General features: G+C 38.7%; 1 protein-coding gene across 1 annotated transcript in view; it reads left to right on the top strand.

Moving 5' to 3' along the window:
• Positions 1 to 19,318, top strand: part of arhgef15b (Rho guanine nucleotide exchange factor 15b) — a 122,132-nt gene that overhangs the window by 85,728 nt on the left and 17,086 nt on the right. Inside the window, 4 exon segments of the mRNA XM_051925437.1 lie at positions 5,594 to 5,746; positions 7,181 to 7,310; positions 16,404 to 16,478; positions 16,713 to 16,805. Of these exon segments, the coding sequence (XP_051781397.1) occupies positions 5,594 to 5,746; positions 7,181 to 7,310; positions 16,404 to 16,478; positions 16,713 to 16,805 (451 nt within the window).

Here is a 19,318-nt window from a genome sequence, read left to right as displayed (position 1 = left end):
ACTTACAGAGATATTTGATGTGGGTGTCAAAAGTAAGTTGGGAGTCCATTCTAACACCCAAATTAGTAACAGATGTGGAAAGAGGAATATTTTGGCCAGAGAAAGTAATACTGGTGATGGTAGAAGAGCGAAGATGATGTGATGTACCAACTAAGATGGCTTCTGTTTTGGATCTGTTCAACTGAAGAAAATTGAGCCTCATCCAAGCCTCTATCTCCTCCAGGCAGGTAGACAATGTAGATGTTGGCAGAGGAGCAGTAGAGGAGGTGGGAGTAGTCCTGAGGTAAAGCTGAGTGTCATCGGCATAGCAATGGAACGATAAACCATGTCTGCCAATGACAGTTCCAAGGGGGAGCATGTAGATAGTAAAAAGGATAGGGCCCAGCACAGAGCCCTGTGGAACACCACAGGCGACGTTGTGGGTGTGGGACTTTGCGCTGCCAAGGGCGACATGCTCAGTTCTGCCAGTCAGGTATGATGTAAACCAATTTAGAACAATTCCTGAGAGTCCAATAGTGTATTGCAGGCGGTGAAGAAGGATGTTATGGTCTATTGTGTCAAAAGCAGCTGTCAGGTCAAGGAGGATAAGTAGTGAAGGGTGAATGGGTGTAGATTGTGCAAATCAAAAATTGACTTTCTATCCTGTTATGCGGATGCAACAAAATAAATACTACAAAAAGATATTTCGTCATCTGGTGGAACAGTGCATTTGGAATGCATTCGTGTTAAACAAAAAAAAGCTTGCAAAACTGTATCTCTTGCAAACTTTACATGCCAGCTTGTAGAACAAATCATTGCCACACTACCACTAAAGAGCTGCAGTCAACCCAGCAGATTGCAGATCAATCCAGAGTGACTTATTGGTAGACATTTTAAGGATTAGGTTTAGGTTTAGGTTTATTTGTCATATATAGGTTAACACAGGGTCAACATACAATGAAATGTGTATGACGAGAAAAACAAATCACTCAGCCTAGATCCAATAAAGCTTAAAAAAAGATTACAAGTTAAAAATAGACAAGTCATATAAAATAAAATGTGTATGTTTTAAAAGAAGTTATAGAGCAATATGAGTTGAATGAGCAGCAAGTACAAATGACAGTTATTGCACAGATAATGTTTTATAAGTGCAGATGCATATTCCATAAAGTGCAGATGCATGTTCCAGTCAGTATTCAGAGTGTGTGCAGGTACAGTTTGTGTGTGAGTAGTGCAATGTAGATGTAATGTAAGTGTGTGTAAGTGTTCAGGTGTTGCTGTCGAGGAGTCAAATGGCCTGGTGGTAAAAGCTGTTCTTAAGTCTTGTAGTCCGAGCAGCCAGACTCCTGTATCGTCTGCCGGACGGTAACAAGGAGAACAGCTGGCGTGCTGGATGGCTGTGGTCCTTTATGATGCTGCTTGTCTTACGCAAGCACCGATGGAGGTAAATGTCTTCAATGGCAGGAAGACTCTTGCCCGTGATGTGCTCTGCTGCCTTCACCACTCTCTGTAGTGATTTCCGGCTGCTGGCAGAGCAGCTCCCATACCAGACGGTAATGCAGCCCGTTAGCAGACTCTCGACCACACTCCTGTAAAAGTTTGAGGTGATGTTGGCATTCATGCCAAACTTCCTCAGCCTCCTCAGGAAGTAGAGCCGCTGGCGAGCTTTCTTGACACAGTGTCTATGTGAAGGGTCCACGAGAGATCCTTGGTGATGTTTACTCCGAGGAACTTGAAGCTGTTGATCCTTTCAACTTCTATGCCACTGATGTAGATGGCCTGGTGTTCTCTGCCTTGTTGTTTTCGATAGTCCACAATCATCTCCTTGGTTTTGCTGACGTTAAGAGACAAGTTGTTATCTAGGCACCAATTACTCAATGCCAGCACCTCCTCTCTGTAGGCCGTCTCATCATTGTCAGTGATAAGGCCTATGATGGTTGTGTCGTCTGCAAACTTGATGATGGTGTTTGTGCCGTGTTTTGCAACACAGTCATGGGTGAACAAGGAATACAAGAGGGGGCTAAGCACACAGCCCTGCGGCACTCCTGTGTTTAAAATAAGTGATGAGGATGTGTGTTTGCCGACTCTCACCACCTGGGACCTGTTTGTGAGGAAAGAGAAAATCCATCTGCAGATGGTCGTCCCCAACCCAAGGTCGTCAAGCTTCAAGACGAGTTTTGAGGGGATGATGGTGTTGAATGCCGAGCTGTAATCTATGAACAGCATTCTTACATATGTATTTCCTCTTTCCAGGTGGGTGAGGGCAATGTTTATTGTTAGCGCAACGGCATCCTCTGTCGATCTGTTTGCTCCAACAGAAAAAAAAACAGAATCCATCTCATACTTGTGCAGTGTGGTGTTCAAAAACTGATAAATCTGGAAAGAAATTTTGAAAAGAAACACGTTATTATTGTCCCGACTGTGACGTTGGATTGTGTCTTTCACCATGCTTTAAGATTTACCATACAAAGGACTCATTTTGAGATTTCGTACTGTTTTGGCATCATTAATAGTATTTTTGTTATTATTGTTCATTTGATATTATTTTTATTCATCATTACTATTATTATTTGTATCATTACTATACTTTTGAGTTTAATAAAAATGTATTTTTTCATGCCAAAAAAATGCAATGCTTTTTACATGTTTTTTGGAGTAAAATACAATGCTAAGGAGGTTAATTGTTACAAGATTTATGGATATAGTTGCAACCAATTATTGCAGGGATTGAAGTATAAAATGACCATGTTTATATGGAACTGCATTTTGAAACACGGCTTGGATATAAAATCTCATTATTATTTTGCTGATCACTTTTAATGGCTAATGGTAGGAGAATATCAGCTTTTTATTGCAACCCAGTGAACATTCATGGGTCCCCAGCATTATTCATACAACCCTTTGATTAAAGTTACTGATAGCAAAGTCTCTTTAGAAATATTATTGTGTAGGAGAATGGCCTTTTCTTGTCAAAAGCTGTTCTAATGTCCATGTTAGAGACTATTTTCCATTGAATCATCATATGATTACAAGTAAAACACTTGCAAGTTAAAAGTAACTTGTATGAAGACCCTTTAAAGGTCTATACTACAGCCATACATTAAGTGATCTCCGTTAAAGAGCCCCAATTTCTCCCATACACTTAGTAATACCATAAAGTAAATGAAGGTTAATTGGTGCATTTAGTGGGTTTCCCCAGTTACCCTGTCTCCTGCATCCTAAAGACTAATAAGTAATGTACAATTGTCCAAATATGTGAGAGTGTCCATGGGTGTTTGTAGCAGTGATCCACTGCAACCATTTAAGTACAGGCTGAGTATACCTAATCTGAAATGACTGGGACCAGAAGTATTTTGGATATTTTATAATATGCATAATGAAATATCCTGAGGACACAAGTGATCAAGTAGCCAACATGACCACTTCAACACTGAATGAATGTAGAAAAAGAAAAAAATAACACCTTACGGGGCTGCTATTGTATCCTCAGATTCTGAAACTCAGACACACTAGTACAAATTCCAGCCTAGTGGAATGTTGTCTTTGCATTGCTGAATGAGTTTTTGTTTTCTGCGGAGTCAATGTTTAGCTTTGTTTTATAAATTAGAATCTCGGAGTGCAGTAGGGTGTTATCTGAAAAGAAACTTTACTCCTCCTTTTTTTAAAACTAGAATGCCAGAAACCTACGAAACTTGTAATCCCGGCCCACTTTAAATCCCTTTGCACCTCTCCTTCAGCGTCTTTTGTTTTGTAAATGTGTCGATCAGCACAAGCAGGAAGCAGCCTGCTGTCCCATCCCCTGCCCTGATGGAGCTCAACTCAGGCAAAAACTTCTCCCAGCTCAAGCCAAAGCTCTCTTGCACACACACATTCATACAAGAAAACATCTATGCCATGGAGTACAGGTAAGATCGAAAAGAAAAAAAAACATGAACATGAGTTGTCATTTGAACAAGTGGCATAGCGTTTTCAAATAGTGATGTTTTCTTGTATGAATGTGTGTGTGCGTGCATGCTTGCGTGCGTAACAATTGGTTACTGGAATCTAAAATAAACACTTTCGCAAAGGTATAACGAAGTAAGTGTGCCTTTATTCAACAAAAAAAACTGAATAATAAAAAATTCAAGTGACAACAAGATACCCAGAAGTCATGATTCACCAGCGTTTGTGTGTCTGCTTATATTCCTTCAAAGATGTCTTTAACAGCAAAACTTTACACTGGCTGTTGCAGACTGAAATCAAAGGCTTATTCTTTCTGGGTGCATACATCATCAACATAACACTGCCAGAAATAAACACTAGCGTGGCGAATTGTGTGCATACTAAAGTGACTATAGCTATAGGTGGAATTCCCATTTTAATTTATGGTGCCAAGAAGAGTTGTGTTGCGCTGCAGCAGTGTAATAGCCAGTGAAAGCACTGTGAAGAAGCTGTCTGTTGTTACGGTCCTGCCTTTGTCCAGTCTGATAGCGGTCATTGGATATCATATGTGTGATTGCCAGTGCAACAAATAGTTCTGAGCAGGTATCAGCTACAGCACCCATTGTGGTCATCGCTGCTGTTGTGTAAAGAATTGAGATAAATAACATCAACTCAGAGAGGGAGAGGCAAGTTTGTTGTACCATGTGAACGTCACTGAGAGAATAAAACTGAATAATAAAAAACAAGCGCCAACTTTTACAAGTAGCCAAAATTTACACTGGGTGTTACAGACTCAAATCAAATGTATGTTTTTATTATATTATTGTAATAATAATAATTAATAGCAGCTCACTACTCAAAATGCAGAGCGCCCGGTCTCGAACCCGGGACCTTTAGGTTATAAGGCAGTTACCACTCGAGAACACATATAAACTTCCAGTCGATTGACATTTGAGCTTGGGTTTTTAACTCCTTGACAGCAACATGTAAATCAAATGCTTTTTTTTTTTTCTTTCTTTGGTCATATTCTTGAATAAAAGCACACATACTTATTTGATATTTGGACTAAAGTTACACACATTATACACTTTGTCATTATTTGTATAACATGGAAACATTTTCTGCTTTAGGTATGTGTTCAGCATTTCTTGCCTCACATTTATTTCCTTTCATCCTACACCTACCCAGATCTGTGTAGAGAAGGAATACACATGAAATGCATGTATTCCATATAACAATATACTGTATTATTTACCCTATACAACTCCAGGAACCTCACATGCAGAAAAGGAGCCTTAGCTTGAGCTGGGAGAAGTCAAGGTGGGGGATGGGACAGCAGGCTGCTTGTGGTGATCAACACAGTTACAAAACAAAAGATGCTGATGGACAGGTGTGAAGGGATTTAAGGTTTTTTTGTAGGCTTAAGGAATTCTACTCTTAATGATTTCTGTCAGGAGCCCTGAATATTTTATAAATATCCTTGTTTCTTGTTTTTTTGAGGATGCTGAGCCACTCTGAAGGCTGTAATCTGTTTGATCTGAGTTACTGGGGCATAGATCTTATCATTGTTGCCCCACCGTGTAGAAACACTTTTTAATTGTCAAATTACTAATAATTGGCTGCTTGCTCACCCAAGTCCATCCCAGTAGCAGACCAGTACATCTTCATACTATGGCATTCTCCTTTTTTACAGATTTCTGAAGGACTTGAAGGAACGTGTAGAAGACAGCCTAATTATTCCAGATGTCTGTGATATCATCCATTACCATAGTCAGCACAACTTTTCTGTCTACATAGATTATGTTCGTAACCAGATTTACCAGGAGAAGACCTATACTTCACTCATGTGAGTACTAAGAGCCCATCAGTTAATCCGATTTTATTAATGAAGTATCTTTTTTGCACAGTTTATGCTTTAGCTCATCAGAATTAATGTTAAAAAGTGTGAAAAAACCAATAGGTCTGAAATTTAAATGTTAATAGATTGTGAGAGTTTCCAAGCTATAATATGTACGTGCAAGGGGAACAAAAAATTCTAATGGGAAGCTCCACTGAAATAAAAATGTGACTCACCGTGCATTAACAAGGCAAAAATTAATATGGAGTAAAAGATGGGCTTAATGGGATGGTTAAGCATTTGCTCTTTTGCTGTTGTCTCTTTACAGGTGTTGCTTGCTGTAAAACATGTGATTTTTCTATTAAATTAGCACTACTGCCTTTTTACCAGTGAGCTTCTATTCAACCCCCTGGAAAGCCTCCCTTTTTTGCTATGAATAACACCTTTGTCAATCTGTTTAATTTTACACCTGCAAAAGTAATATTAAATGCCTTAAGTTACTATAAAAGTCATTAAAAACTATAAAAATGGTACACTTACAAAATCTTCTTATACAGTATAATACGCTACCATGGCTGTCCATTTGTCTGTCCAGGATTTTAAATCACCTGTAGCTCACAAACCGTTTCACCTAGTGACCTGAAATTTGGTACACATATACTACGTGATGTCTACTATCCGGTTTCGGGGTGATGATTGACCTGCAAGATTATTCCTCTTTTTATTTTTATTTTATTTTATTGTAGAATTAACTCTGTGCGCCGTTCTCATCCCTACCACCTTCGCCATCATTTCCCCTACCTCTTCATATCTTAAATCATTCTTGAGGCAGATTGAAGACTTAAGTGCCATCTTAAGTAAAAAATTAAGGAAAACACACTTAAGTAATTGCAACACAAACGCTTACTTAATCAGTTTTAACACGTAAATATGCCGACGAAAGGAGAAGCAGGGCCACTAGGGAGGAGAAAAGAAGAGCTGTTCAAGAAGCAGCAAACGCATCAACCTCTGAGCAAACGAATGCTAAGCGTACAGAGAAAGAGGATGAAAACTATGAATGCTTAAGTCAAGTGTATTCACTGCATGTTATCGTGCAGTACGCCGTTACTGGTCATGTAATAATATAGCATCAAACAAATCCATGATGTGACATCTGTGTGGAGAAAAATTTGTGCAGCAACAAATGCGCAAAGGCAGTAAAGTGCCATGAACAAAATATATAATGTTAGGAGAGAGACCATACACAAATGGAAGGACAATACAAAAACGTGTAAATTAAATAATAACCAAACTGTGCAATTTATAGTGCCAAATTGTGTGCATTACATTGATCTTAGTTTTAAAAATATGATACATTAAATAGCATGTTTTCTGAGTACAGTATTGAGATGCCTAGATATTGAATCTCTTTGCATGTTCAACTGTTTTAACTATTGTTTTCAGGGAGAAGAATATGCAGTTTGCAACAGTGATCACGCGTCTTCAAGAATCACCACAGTGTCAAAGGTTACCCTTCATGTCTTTTCTGCTGCTGCCTTTTCAGAGAATCACCCGAATAAAGATGCTTATTGAGGTAATAATGGAGTATGTTGCAACACAAACAGAGAAGTCTTCATGGGATTGTGAAATAAGTTGCAAATTATTAAAGTGTCTCATCTTAAACTGAATTGTAAAGAATGAACAATGTGCCACCCAAATTATCATAAACAACATTGTGTCTTAATATCATACTAGAATGCTAAATGTATTGTTAGAAATAAGACAGGAACTATAAAGCAAAAGCACAGTGTAGGAAAAAAGTGCTCTTCATGGTGTTGGCTACATGTATAAAAGAGGGTGGAGTGAAGTTGTGAGTACACAAGTTTTCAGAACTGTTGACACTAGGTAGTCCCAGGTCCATAACACCAGCACATAGAAGCACTTTCTAAAAACTTGGCAGAATTCTTCTAATTGTGCCACACACCCTTAAATGCATGAATATTAAAAAAGAAAAATAGAAATATGTGTGCAGGTGATACAGAAGTTACCAGGAGATAAGGGTAAGTACTTGTATTTTGTCAATTGTTGCTCAGTACAAGTATGTATTTAGACTAATAGAGCACTGTGTCACTAGGTGGCTATGAGTATCATCAATATAACATCACCATAGCCTTTCTAGTGACCTATTCCTATGAGTCACATGAATGCTTGGGCAGATACCATGCACTTGCCACTTTGTCTAACTGCGTACACTCACAACTATAAAATGTTTGTCCCATGGGATTTCCACAGAGTTTACACCATCTATGGTAGGGCTTTAAGAATAAATTTAACTAGATGAATAAAACTGAATGAATGAGAAGATACAGTAAAAGAATTGAGGCTTTAATTAAAATATATGAGCATTTCCAAAACTTTGTGCACTGTTATGCAACACAGCTGTAGTTTTTTTTATCATTGTTAATTAAATATACAACCTTTGTCCATTGTAAAAAGCAGCTTTTTACTTTTCTACTGAGCCTTATTGCAGTTTGGTTCACACTGCCCTACGAGTGGAAGAGTTGGTTGATAAGCATATGTTTGTGAATATTTAATTTGTGATTCTTTATGTGCACAAATTGATGTAGCCAAGAAGAAAGTGGAGTAGATCATGTGTGTTACTCTGTGTGTCATTCAAAGTGAAATTGCACAGAAAGAAACTCCAGCAAATCACTTGTGATTGGTCAGGAATGATACAGTACATAATAAATATTTAAACATTCTGAATGCGGTGACCCAGGCAAAAATTGGGAGATCACATATTCATTACACAGCATGGTCAGGCCTGATTAAGATAATTCAGGATTGTGGAGGGTCAATGTCTATCCCAACAGTACTTGGTTCAAAGCAGGAAGCAGCCCTCGATAGGGTGCCAGTCCATCATAGTCACACTCAGATAGAGCCAGTTTTGAATCGCTAGCTGCTCACTGGTGCCATATCTTTCACAGCTGGAACAGTTAAATGTATTAAACATTATATTGTAAGGATTAATGAGATTTATGATTATAGTTATTTTAGCAGATATCGTTACCCAGAGTGACATAACAAAAATCAATATCCATAAATACAGTTGATTGATTAGCTGGAAAGTACAAGGTTAACAAATTGCAGAGAATTAAATTTTAAAGTGAAACACAAGAAGCTTTAGAGCAACAGCTGGTCCGAAGACTACATTAAAAATGGCAGTTGAACAAAATTATAGCTGGTTCATCGAGTCTGTACTATTGTAAATCTAGGAGGACAGCTGAGTATTTAAAATCCTGAGGAGCCCCAAGAGAGAGTGTTTATAAGAAACTCTGGGTAATTTTGTTGGAGACCTGCATTGTTCACGTACATACAAATTATACTTTGAGTGTGCATTGTTTGCCTTAGCCTTGCCCAACGAAAAGTGTGAGCTATAATCAAACTTTGAGAGCAAAAGAAGAAAAATGTTTAAATGTAATTAAAAAATTGTTGCTTAACTAATCTCATCCTCAAACCCACCTAATTTACTTAAAGGTAGTAGGGAGTTGGAGCCTTTGCCAGCAGAACTGGGTGTAAGCCAGGAAAATAGCCCTGTGCCAGGCAATTGCATGGCCCATCTACACACACCCACTGGCACTTATAATAATACAGGATCCTATTTGGAATCATAAATTAAGCTAATCAGCACACCACTCAGACTCCACAGGTACCAGATGTGGCCCTAAATCCAGGATTCTGGATCTGTAAAGCAGCAGCACTAACAACTGCTCTACTGTGCTAATAAATTAATTGTAAAGTATAAAAAGTTATTATATATGCAATTTAAGTACTGGCAAGTTAAATATTTGTTGTGGATGACTGAATGCAACCAAGATGGGAATTGAAGCAATAACTTGTAAATACACTTGCATATTCCTGATTACACACGCTATTTGTGAATAGTTTTACAATACCCCAGTTTTTCAAGTTTTAATTGAAATTTAAGCAGTTCACGTCCAGTGAATAGCCAGAAATAGTACAAATAAAAGCAGTAAACTGCCAAAGGTTAAAAAAAAAAGTATAGGTTACCAAACACTGAAAAATGAATTTGGAATTTTCAGAGAAGTAAAACGGCCTTTTTTCAGGGAACAAGTAAATCGGTTAACAAGTTAAATGGAAGTTCATTAAACCTTGAAAGTTGATGTAAATAGTTCCTACAGGTGTTCCAACATTTGCTGATTACTTACAAACACACTGTCTCTATAAAAGTGATGTTAGAACAAACTATGTTGCTGCAACATCTGAAGCATTATTAGGGCAATATTGCACTGAATATAGCTATCACAATGGCAAGAAATAAGACAATTAACAAAGGAAAATGGACAGACCCTTATAAGCCCTTAAAAGTTTAAGTCTTTCTCTTAGAGAAATTCCAAAAAAAGCCAAGATGTTTTTGAGTACATTGTCCTATACCATCAAAAGGAATTTGGAATCTGAAGGAACCTCTGACAGGAACAGGCCTGGCAGACCCAAAGCCACAGCACAATCAGAAGACAAGTTTCTGAGAGTCTTCAGCTTCAAGCACAGCTTAACAACTGTCCAGTCTCCATATCTGTAACTGTTTACCTTTTAATTTGTGTTATGCTTTAATTTCAGAGTACATTGAGACTGGTGGTGGTTCCTGGCCCAGACCCAGGCAAGCCTCTTTTTCTTCTTTTGCAATATTAGCAATGCCTTTCTTACTGCCACTTCAACTGTCAAACCAGCAGCTCAAAGTCTTGCCTTAACAATTGAATTTGATACTTGGTTAGTTTGACCATTGTCTGTGAGTGGACTTTCACATAGTGGTTGACGCTTACAAACTTGTCTTCAGATTTTGTTGTGGCTGTGAGATCACATTTTGTTTGGAGACGGTCCCTCCAGGGATTGTAACTTTGGCATGGTGAGTGGCCATGGTGGACCTCCTTGACCTAGACCTTGAGGTGTTATTCCTTGATGAACACCTGATGGCAGGGTGAGCCATGAAGACCCTTGCATAGTTCAGCCCAAAACACCATGTGAAATTACCTTGTGGGTGTTGAGTGGAATATCATTTTGGAGACAAGCATAAGTGTGACAAATACAGGCACACCTGACCATGGAGAAAGAACTGTGGCTTATGGGGAAGTTGAAAAAGCCAACAATATACAGGTGCTGGTCATAAAATTAGAATATCATGACAAAGTTGATTTATTTCAGTAATTCCATTCAAAAAGTGAAACTTGTACATTAGATTCATTCATTACACACAGACTGATGAATTTCAAATGTTTATTTCTTTTAATGTTGATGATTATAACTGACAACTAATGAAAGTCCCAAATTCAGTATCTCGGAAAATTAGAATATTGTGAAAAGGTTCAATATTGAAGACACCTGGTTCCACACTGTAATCAGCTAAATAACTCAAAACACCTGCAAAAGCCTTTAAATGGTCTCTCAGTCTAGTTCTGTAGGCTACACAATCATAGGGAAGACTGCTGACTTGACAGTTGTCCAAAAGATGACCATTGACACCTTGCACAAGGAGGGCAAGACACAAAAGGTCATTGCTAAAGAGGCTGGCTGTTCACAGAGCTCTGTGTCCAAGCACATTAATAGAGAGGCGAAGGGAAGGACAAGATGTGGTAGAAAAAAGTGTACAAGCAATAGGGATAACCGCACCCTGGAGAGGATTGTGAAACAAAACCCATTCAAAAATGTGGGGGAGATTCACAAAGAGTGGACTGCAGCTGGAGTCAATGCTTCAAGAACCACCACGCACAGACGTATGCAAGACATGGGTTTCAGCTGTCGCATTCCTTGTGTTAAGCCACTCTTGAACAAGAGACAGCGTCAGAAGCATCTCGCCTGGGCTAAAGACAAAAAGGACTGGACTGCTGCTGAGTGGTCCAAAGTTATGTTCTCTGATGAAAGTAAATTTTGCATTTCCTTTGGAAATCAAGGTCCCAGAGTCTGGAGGAAGAGAGGAGAGGCACAGAATCCACGTTGGTTGAGGTCCAGTGTAAAGTTTCCATAGTCAGTGATGGTTTGGGGTGCCATGTCATCTGCTGGTGTTGGTCCATTGTGTTTTCTGAGGTCCAAGGTCAACGCAGCCGTCTACCAGGAAGTTTTAGAGCACTTCATGCTTCCTGCTGCTGACGAACTTTATGGAGATGCAGATTTCATTTTCCAACAGGACCTGGCACCTGCACACAGTGCCAAAGCTACCAGTACCTGGTTTAAGGACCATGGTATCCCTGTTCTTGATTGGCCAGCAAACTCGCCTGACCTTAATCCCATAGAAAATCTATGGGGTTTTGTGAAGAGGAAGATGCAATACACCAGACCCAACAATTCAGAAGAGCTGAAGGCCACTATCAGAGCAACAAGGGCTCTCATAACATACCTGAGCAGTGCCACAGACTGATCGACTCCATGCCACGCCGCATTGCTGCAGTAATCCAGGCGAAAGGAGCCCCAACTAAATATTGAGTGCTGTACATGCTCATACTTTTCATGTTCATACCTTTCAGTTGGCCAACATTTCTAAAAATCCTTTTTTTGCATTGGTCTTAATTGATATTCTAATTTTCCGAGATACTGAATTTGGGACTTTCATTAGTTGTCAGTTATAATCATCAACATTAAAAGAAATAAACATTTGAAATTCATCAGTCTGTGTGTAATGAATGAATCTAATATACAAGTTTCACTTTTTGAATGGAATTACTGAAATAAATCAACTTTGTCATGATATTCTAATTTTATGACCAGCACCTGTATAGTTAGATTTCCCTCTACAAGCTGCACCAGACTTTCCCATTAAAAGTAGACTATCTCTTGCTGTGCTGCTTCCTCACAGGATAGGCTATAGGTGTGTATGGTGATTCTGAACAAGTCACTGACTAGGTGCTGTACTGTTGGAACCTGTATCACTAATCAAGACTGTCAACTTATTGTGACTTCCAAGTTACATTGAGAAAGATATCGATTTTTTACATATATTTGCTAAGTGGCTATTTACAGTATTTAAAAAAAAATAGTCTATTCTTTGAATGGGTACCATGTACTTATTCAAAGAAACAGAGACGGTAGCGAAGTTTTATTAAATACTGTATCTGTGCTTGTAATTGGTTCAAAACTAAGTTTACTCATACATGTACTAGTACAATGGGCCAAAGGTCAATAATTGAATTTATAGCTATTTTCTGTGATTTGAAGCCACATGGTCTGAGCTTTCAAGTAAAGGGAGGTGCTGAACTGTTACTGATATGACTTGGAGTACAACCAGCTTACACAAATGGAGTGTCTGCTGGACAGATTGGGAAAACACTCCGTTGGTAGTGAGTCTGTGTTGGGAATGACTAGCGAATGAGATGTCTCTGGTTGGTTTCATTCTCACCTTTAGAAAATGTTTCTTCTGCATCGTGTGAGATGTCAGGCATAGTATGTGAAGGGACACTGTTCATGCCAACAGTACTGGAGACAGCTGGAGAGAGCTGTGTCCAGCAGGTGTCAGTGCCAGTCATAATGACAATCCTGTGACCCCACTGGTGGACCCAGCTGTTATGATGAAGAAAGATGCCAGTTGTTCAGTGTTGGCGGTTTTAACTAAAAATTACTTGTGGACAACCTTGAAGAGTTTCTGACAAACAAATTAGTGACTCAGTAAAGATACAGTAAGTGGGAGATCATTCATGTATTCTAAGTAAGGGTTTGGAAAACATGTACCCCATGGAATCATGTGGAAGGAGTATGAAACCCCAGAGGTCCTGCAGTGTGCCATTCCCCCCCCTTTTTTCTTTTGTCGAGTGAGTTGTGCCTGCATAGTTAGTCTTACAGCGGATATAAAAAAATCTACACACCTCTGCCAAAATCACAGATTTTGTGTAATAAAAAATGAAACCAAGATAAATCCTGTCAGAACTTGTTCCACCTTTATTGAAAAATTGCAATCTATACAAAGAACGTGAAAACAATCAGAAACTGTTTAGTGAAAAAAGGAAATTTGTCTCAATCTGACAAATCATTTTAATGTACTCTGCCAGTGTCTTCTCTTCTGTTCATGATTTATTCAAAGACTTAATATGTGAGTGCAGCTATGGCTTGGAGTGGTTCCAGTTTGCTGGTCTAATGATTACTTCTGTGCTGAAGATGCTTTCATTTTGGATTAATCAGACTGATCTTAAATACACTGGAGCTACTTGCATCTGAGTATGATATGATTGGGATGAAAATTTTAAATTCCAGACCAGTATCTTGGTTCTCCCTCTGAATAGCTTGATATCTGAAAGTGGGTTGTGTTGTGGGGTGTGGTTGTAATTAGCTTGCATCTAGCCCTAGTGAAGGAGTTCAGGTACCTCAGGGTCTTTTTGACAAGTGAGGGTTGTGGTGACGTTTTTGGGAATGTTACGCTGTAGAGGACTTTAGTGGTGAAGTAGGAGGCTAAATTCTTGGATAGTGCTTTTAATGTACCGGTTATTCTGCATCCCCATCTTTATAATGCAAAACTCTTGGTAGTTACTGAAAACACAAAACTGCTAGTCCAAATGGCAAGCATTAGTTTCCTTTGAAGCATTGCTGGGCTTACTCTGTCATTGAATAAAGAAGCTGAGCTGAGGATCTTGAAGTAGAACTCCTGCTTCTCTGTGTGAAGAGAAACCAGTTGGAATGGTTTACACGTGTAGTTAGGATGTCACCTAGGTGCCTCCCACGGGGAGTTTACCAAGTGCAGCCCAAATGAAGAAAACTTGGAGACAGACCCAGGACACGCTGGAGGGGGAGCTGGAGATTATTGCTGGGGATAGGGAATCTTGGTTTGTTCAGTTTGGTGATGTTTATGTACATGACTTCATGGAAAGTAAGTATATGGCAGGTCAGCTATGCTGTCAGGGAACAGAGCACTTTAAATCAATGTGTGTTCTCAATAGATACTGAGTCTGGAGTTGCTTGGGTATAGATTTTTTTTTAGTACAACATAAGGTTAATGGGGAGAAGAAGAAAGAAACCTGTCCTGCCAATCGGGGCCTTAAGTCTCCACAACCTTCTTTTGTCTAGACCAGTGTTGTCAAACACAAGGCCTGCATGCTGGAATATGGCTCTTGGTCCTTTTTAAAGAGGCCCATTTCATCAGTATTCAAAACATGTTACATACGGTCCATGATGATCATTAGTTTACCTAAAGACCCCTTTTGCATGTATATAGGTCATATTATTATATGATTTTGCCAGAATACATTTACACATGGTATTAAAATGTGTCCACAGTGTCCACTTGCATTTATTTGTGCAGCACAGTGCACTGCAGCTGCTAAATTGTAGATGGAATGAAAACTGACACAACAAGAAAAAGTGAAGATTTGTCACGCTGCTGCAGAGAACTTGGTGTTTTAGCATGACACCAGAGACGTGACAGTCTCATGAAGAAGATGTCAACATGACTTCACACATACAACTATTGACCACTCTGCTCACTTTTTAAAGCTGGTGTGAAGGACTGGCCTTCCTTGCACAGCTTACCTGACTTGTGCCATTTTCTACTTCTTCTATCCATTTCTGAACAACTCTGAATGCGGTCTGTGTGATTTTTTTTTTTCATGCAGGTATAAACATGTGTTCTTTACTTTAGCTCCAAATTCTTGCCTGTTTCCTGATGTAAGATGTGCAGTTGTAAGTTTTTTTCACTCAGTGCAGTATACAAAGTGTTATTATTGGCCTTGAATAAAACGGAGTTCAATGACCCTGCTCTAGACACAGATTCCCACATACTGTTACATTTTTTTCTCCCTTGTCAATAGCTAAAGCACTACATGTGATGCTTTGACCTTACATGCACATGACCATTTTCTTAGAAGAGCTGAAGGAGAGACAACAGCAAAAGTCATATCTAAACACACTGGTTATATATGGTTATTTAATCCAGCAAGGATTATTTAGGTAATTAATACCCTATTAACTAGAAATCACTTTGACATGAGCACCAATCTCACCGTCTTTGCTACGGTTATAGAATGTCATACCAGCTTCCTTATTTGATATGTAACTAATACGTTAATTAAAGAAATCTGAAATTTTATGGTGTTCAGTTTTTCTTTGGATTAAAGCAGTAGAAGTGGAATGTAAAATATGCTTATACAGTCATAATGAATATAAAAATGAAAGTTCCTTCAATATAAATGTAAAAAATTAGAAAGAAGACTGCATGCTGTAAACATAAGTGACCTAGTGGCAATAAGTCCTCCAGAAAGTCACATGATAACAATTTCTGACCTCTGTAGTAAATCAAATTTCATTGTCATTAGCTACATAACAACATGGGGGCACAAAATCTCAAAGAACAACTGGACATATTTATTTAAGAATAATGTATAAATATATGAAGGTATAAACATGTTGAATAAGAGGGCTAGAGTGTAACTGCTGGGATTCCACAAGAAGACTATGATTCATTAAGAATTTGAAGAAAATCTGCTTTGTTAAGGACTCACAGTGATGATAAAATACTTGGCTGCATTACTAACATGTCATTTTAACTCATTAAGTTCAGGTTGAGTTGCTGTTTCACATTCAGGACTGTTAAGAAACAGTCAGCTAAACTGGGTTTAATATACATTTTCAGATGTTCTGGACCCTGAAAGAGATTAATAGACCATTTGATGATTGTGCTTCTTTTCCTTTTAAACAGAATATACTGAAGAAGACAGAAGAGGGGACTATTCAAGAACAGACAGCTTCCAAAGCCTTATCCTCTGTTTCCAAGGTTAGTAAGCCGAGTAGTGCAGATACAAACGGTCGAAAGAATGAGTAATAATGGTTTGAAGGGTGGAATGCTTCTTATCTGGTAATGAAAATGTAATGAAAAATGGTGAAATAATAATTAACATATTAAAAAATAATAAAATATATTAATTTTAAAAAGGAAATAAAATTGTTTTAATCTTTTACAATTCACATTCCTCTCATGGCGGATATTTTCATCTGTTTCCACCTTCAGATTATCAATGAATGCAATAGCCAAGTGGGGAAGATGAAACAAATGGAGGAGCTGATTCATATTGCCAAGACAGTGGAGTTCGACAAATTAAAAGTATGTTAATGAGAACAAAGTTATTACACTTAAATTGCATACATTATAAATGACGCCATGTTCAGCACCCTCATTTGAATGGGTTTCTGTAATACAATGGGAAAGATGTCAGATCAGCCAGCAACATTGTTTATATGTTTTGAAATCCTTGCATATTTTTTTTTTATGAATAATCATTATCACAAAATGGTTTGTATGCAATGCTGATACACACCACTCATAACTTCTCGTATCTATTTTTAGTTGTAAATTAAATTAGCTTTTTTACACACATTTTTAAAATAGAGGTAACTGTTTAATCCATCTTGTTTATTGTGTTTTCCAATAGCTGTCTTGTCATAATTGGCCTTCCAAAAATATCATGTGACAGTGGATAACAAAAATCTCCACAACTATATTGAAATTTCAGCCTTTGTTAATGTAATTGCTGAAATCAGGACACATCATGTCTGATCTTTGTCAGCGGAATAAAGAAGTTTAAATACAGTGAGGTATTGTTAAGAAGTAACCGTAGAGGTGATTATGAGATTGGAGATTGATCAGTGAGTTAGTGCCAGGGGTAGCTGTCTATTACCCAGTCACTCATCATCCTCATCCTCACTTATGGTCACAACCTTTGAAACATGAATGAAAGAATGAGATGTCAAAACAGTTAACGTGGTTATTGAGCTCACTCTGTGATGATAGGGTGAGGGGCTAAGCAATTTACTGGGAAACTGAAGAATAATCTCTCCTTTCTCAGAGTGTGATTAGGTAAAGCAGTTAGTTTTCCTTCTTGGCTCCTGCCATAAAATACTGTATATACCATGTAAAGCCCACTGGGAGAAGACTCAGGGCTGACCCAGAGCATACTGGGGAGATTTGATCAGCCTACTGGTAGAAGACTTGGGGCTGACTGAGCACACACTGGAAGGATGTTATCTTTCAGCTGGTCATGGCATGTCTGGAAATTCTTCAAATGCTGAAAGAAGCTGCTGAGGAAAGGATGCCTTGTCATATAAGATTAGTGTGTTACTACTGTGACTGTCATCAGGATAAACAGAGTGAAAATAGTGAAGAAAAAAAATTTAAAAAGCATATAATTTTTACATCTGTGCATTCTTTATTAGAGAAAGACAGTCATTTAACCCAGATTTTTTTAAATTAATTTTTGTGTTTTACATGCATACATACTGAATATCAGGGACAGTCTTGCTGTTGTCCAGCAATAAGATAACATGGAAAGTAAAATTTGTTATATAGCTCTTTGCAAATGAACACATCAATGGAGTGGTTTTAAAAAAAGGTAATTGAGCTATAATGGCAAGCCTATAGAAAATCTGTGGGAGTTGTCATCCAACTGAACTTGAGTTCTTTTTCCCAAAAACAGAGGAATACAATTACAATATCCAGCTGTGTGCCAAGTTGATTTCCAAACTGTCTGTTGGAATCAAAAAAAAGGTGCTTCAAAGAAGTATTAGGTAAAGATTGAGCTCACTTTTGCAGCCAGGGCATTTAAAGCCTTTTTTTGTTTTTATTATTTTACCTAAGTGATCTGTTTGCCGGGCGGCACGGTGGCGCAGTGGGTAGCGCTGCTGCCTCGCAGTTGGGAGATCTGGGGACCTGGGTTCGCTTCCCGGGTCCTCCCTGTGTGGAGTTTGCATGTTCTCCCCGTGTCTGCGTGGGTTTCCTCCGGGCGCTCCGGTTTCCTCCCACAGTCCAAAGACATGCAAGTTAGGTGGATTGGCGATTCTAAATTGGCCCTAGTGTGTGCTTGGTGTGTTTGTGTGTGTCCTGCGGTGGGTTGGCACCCTGCCCGGGATTGATTCCTGCCTTGTGCCCTGTGTTGGCTGGGATTGGCTCCAGCAGACCCCCATGACCCTGTGTTTGGATTCAGCGGGTTGGAAAATGGATGGATGGATGGATCTGTTTGCCTTTTTCTTAAATATTGCTAGTTTTAAGATCTTGTTAAATGTGAAAAAGACAAGAAAAGTGACATGATTTTCAGCTTTTACATAAACAAAGCCTTAAATTTCAATTAGGATTTATGGAAGTTTGGTAAATTCACTGTATGTTTATAATATTATTTATTTAATGATTTATACCAGGAGAATGTAAAAGGTAATAGCATCATATTAAATTTTCGTTAAAGTAGAGGCCTTTGCTTTGTACACAGATGGGTTAGAAGTGTAGGGGTCTTTATGGTGAAACTATTCTGAAAGAAGATAGGAAAACATACTAGCAAATTGTGAATCCCACCTTGGCATACTATATCCGTTGTGGGATATGGCTGGCCGTTCATCCCGGCCAATACCCCCATGCCGCCAGATGGAGCCCTCCCGGCAACATGGAGGTGCCCCGAATTCCAGTAGGGCATCATGGATATTGGAGTTTTCCTTCACAGCCCTGCTGGATACCGTGGGGGCCGCTGCCGGGAGGCCCAGGGATGTGTACTTTCCGTAGAGCCTGGAAGTATTTCCAAGTCACGGGAACGGAAGAAATGATATACTTCTGGGCTGAAGAAAAGGAGAAGT

Source organism: Erpetoichthys calabaricus, chromosome 3, assembly GCF_900747795.2.
Source record: "Erpetoichthys calabaricus chromosome 3, fErpCal1.3, whole genome shotgun sequence".
Taxonomy (NCBI): domain Eukaryota; kingdom Metazoa; phylum Chordata; class Cladistia; order Polypteriformes; family Polypteridae; genus Erpetoichthys; species Erpetoichthys calabaricus.
Note: the sequence above shows the minus strand (reverse complement) of the source record. Positions and strands in the feature narration are given on the sequence as shown.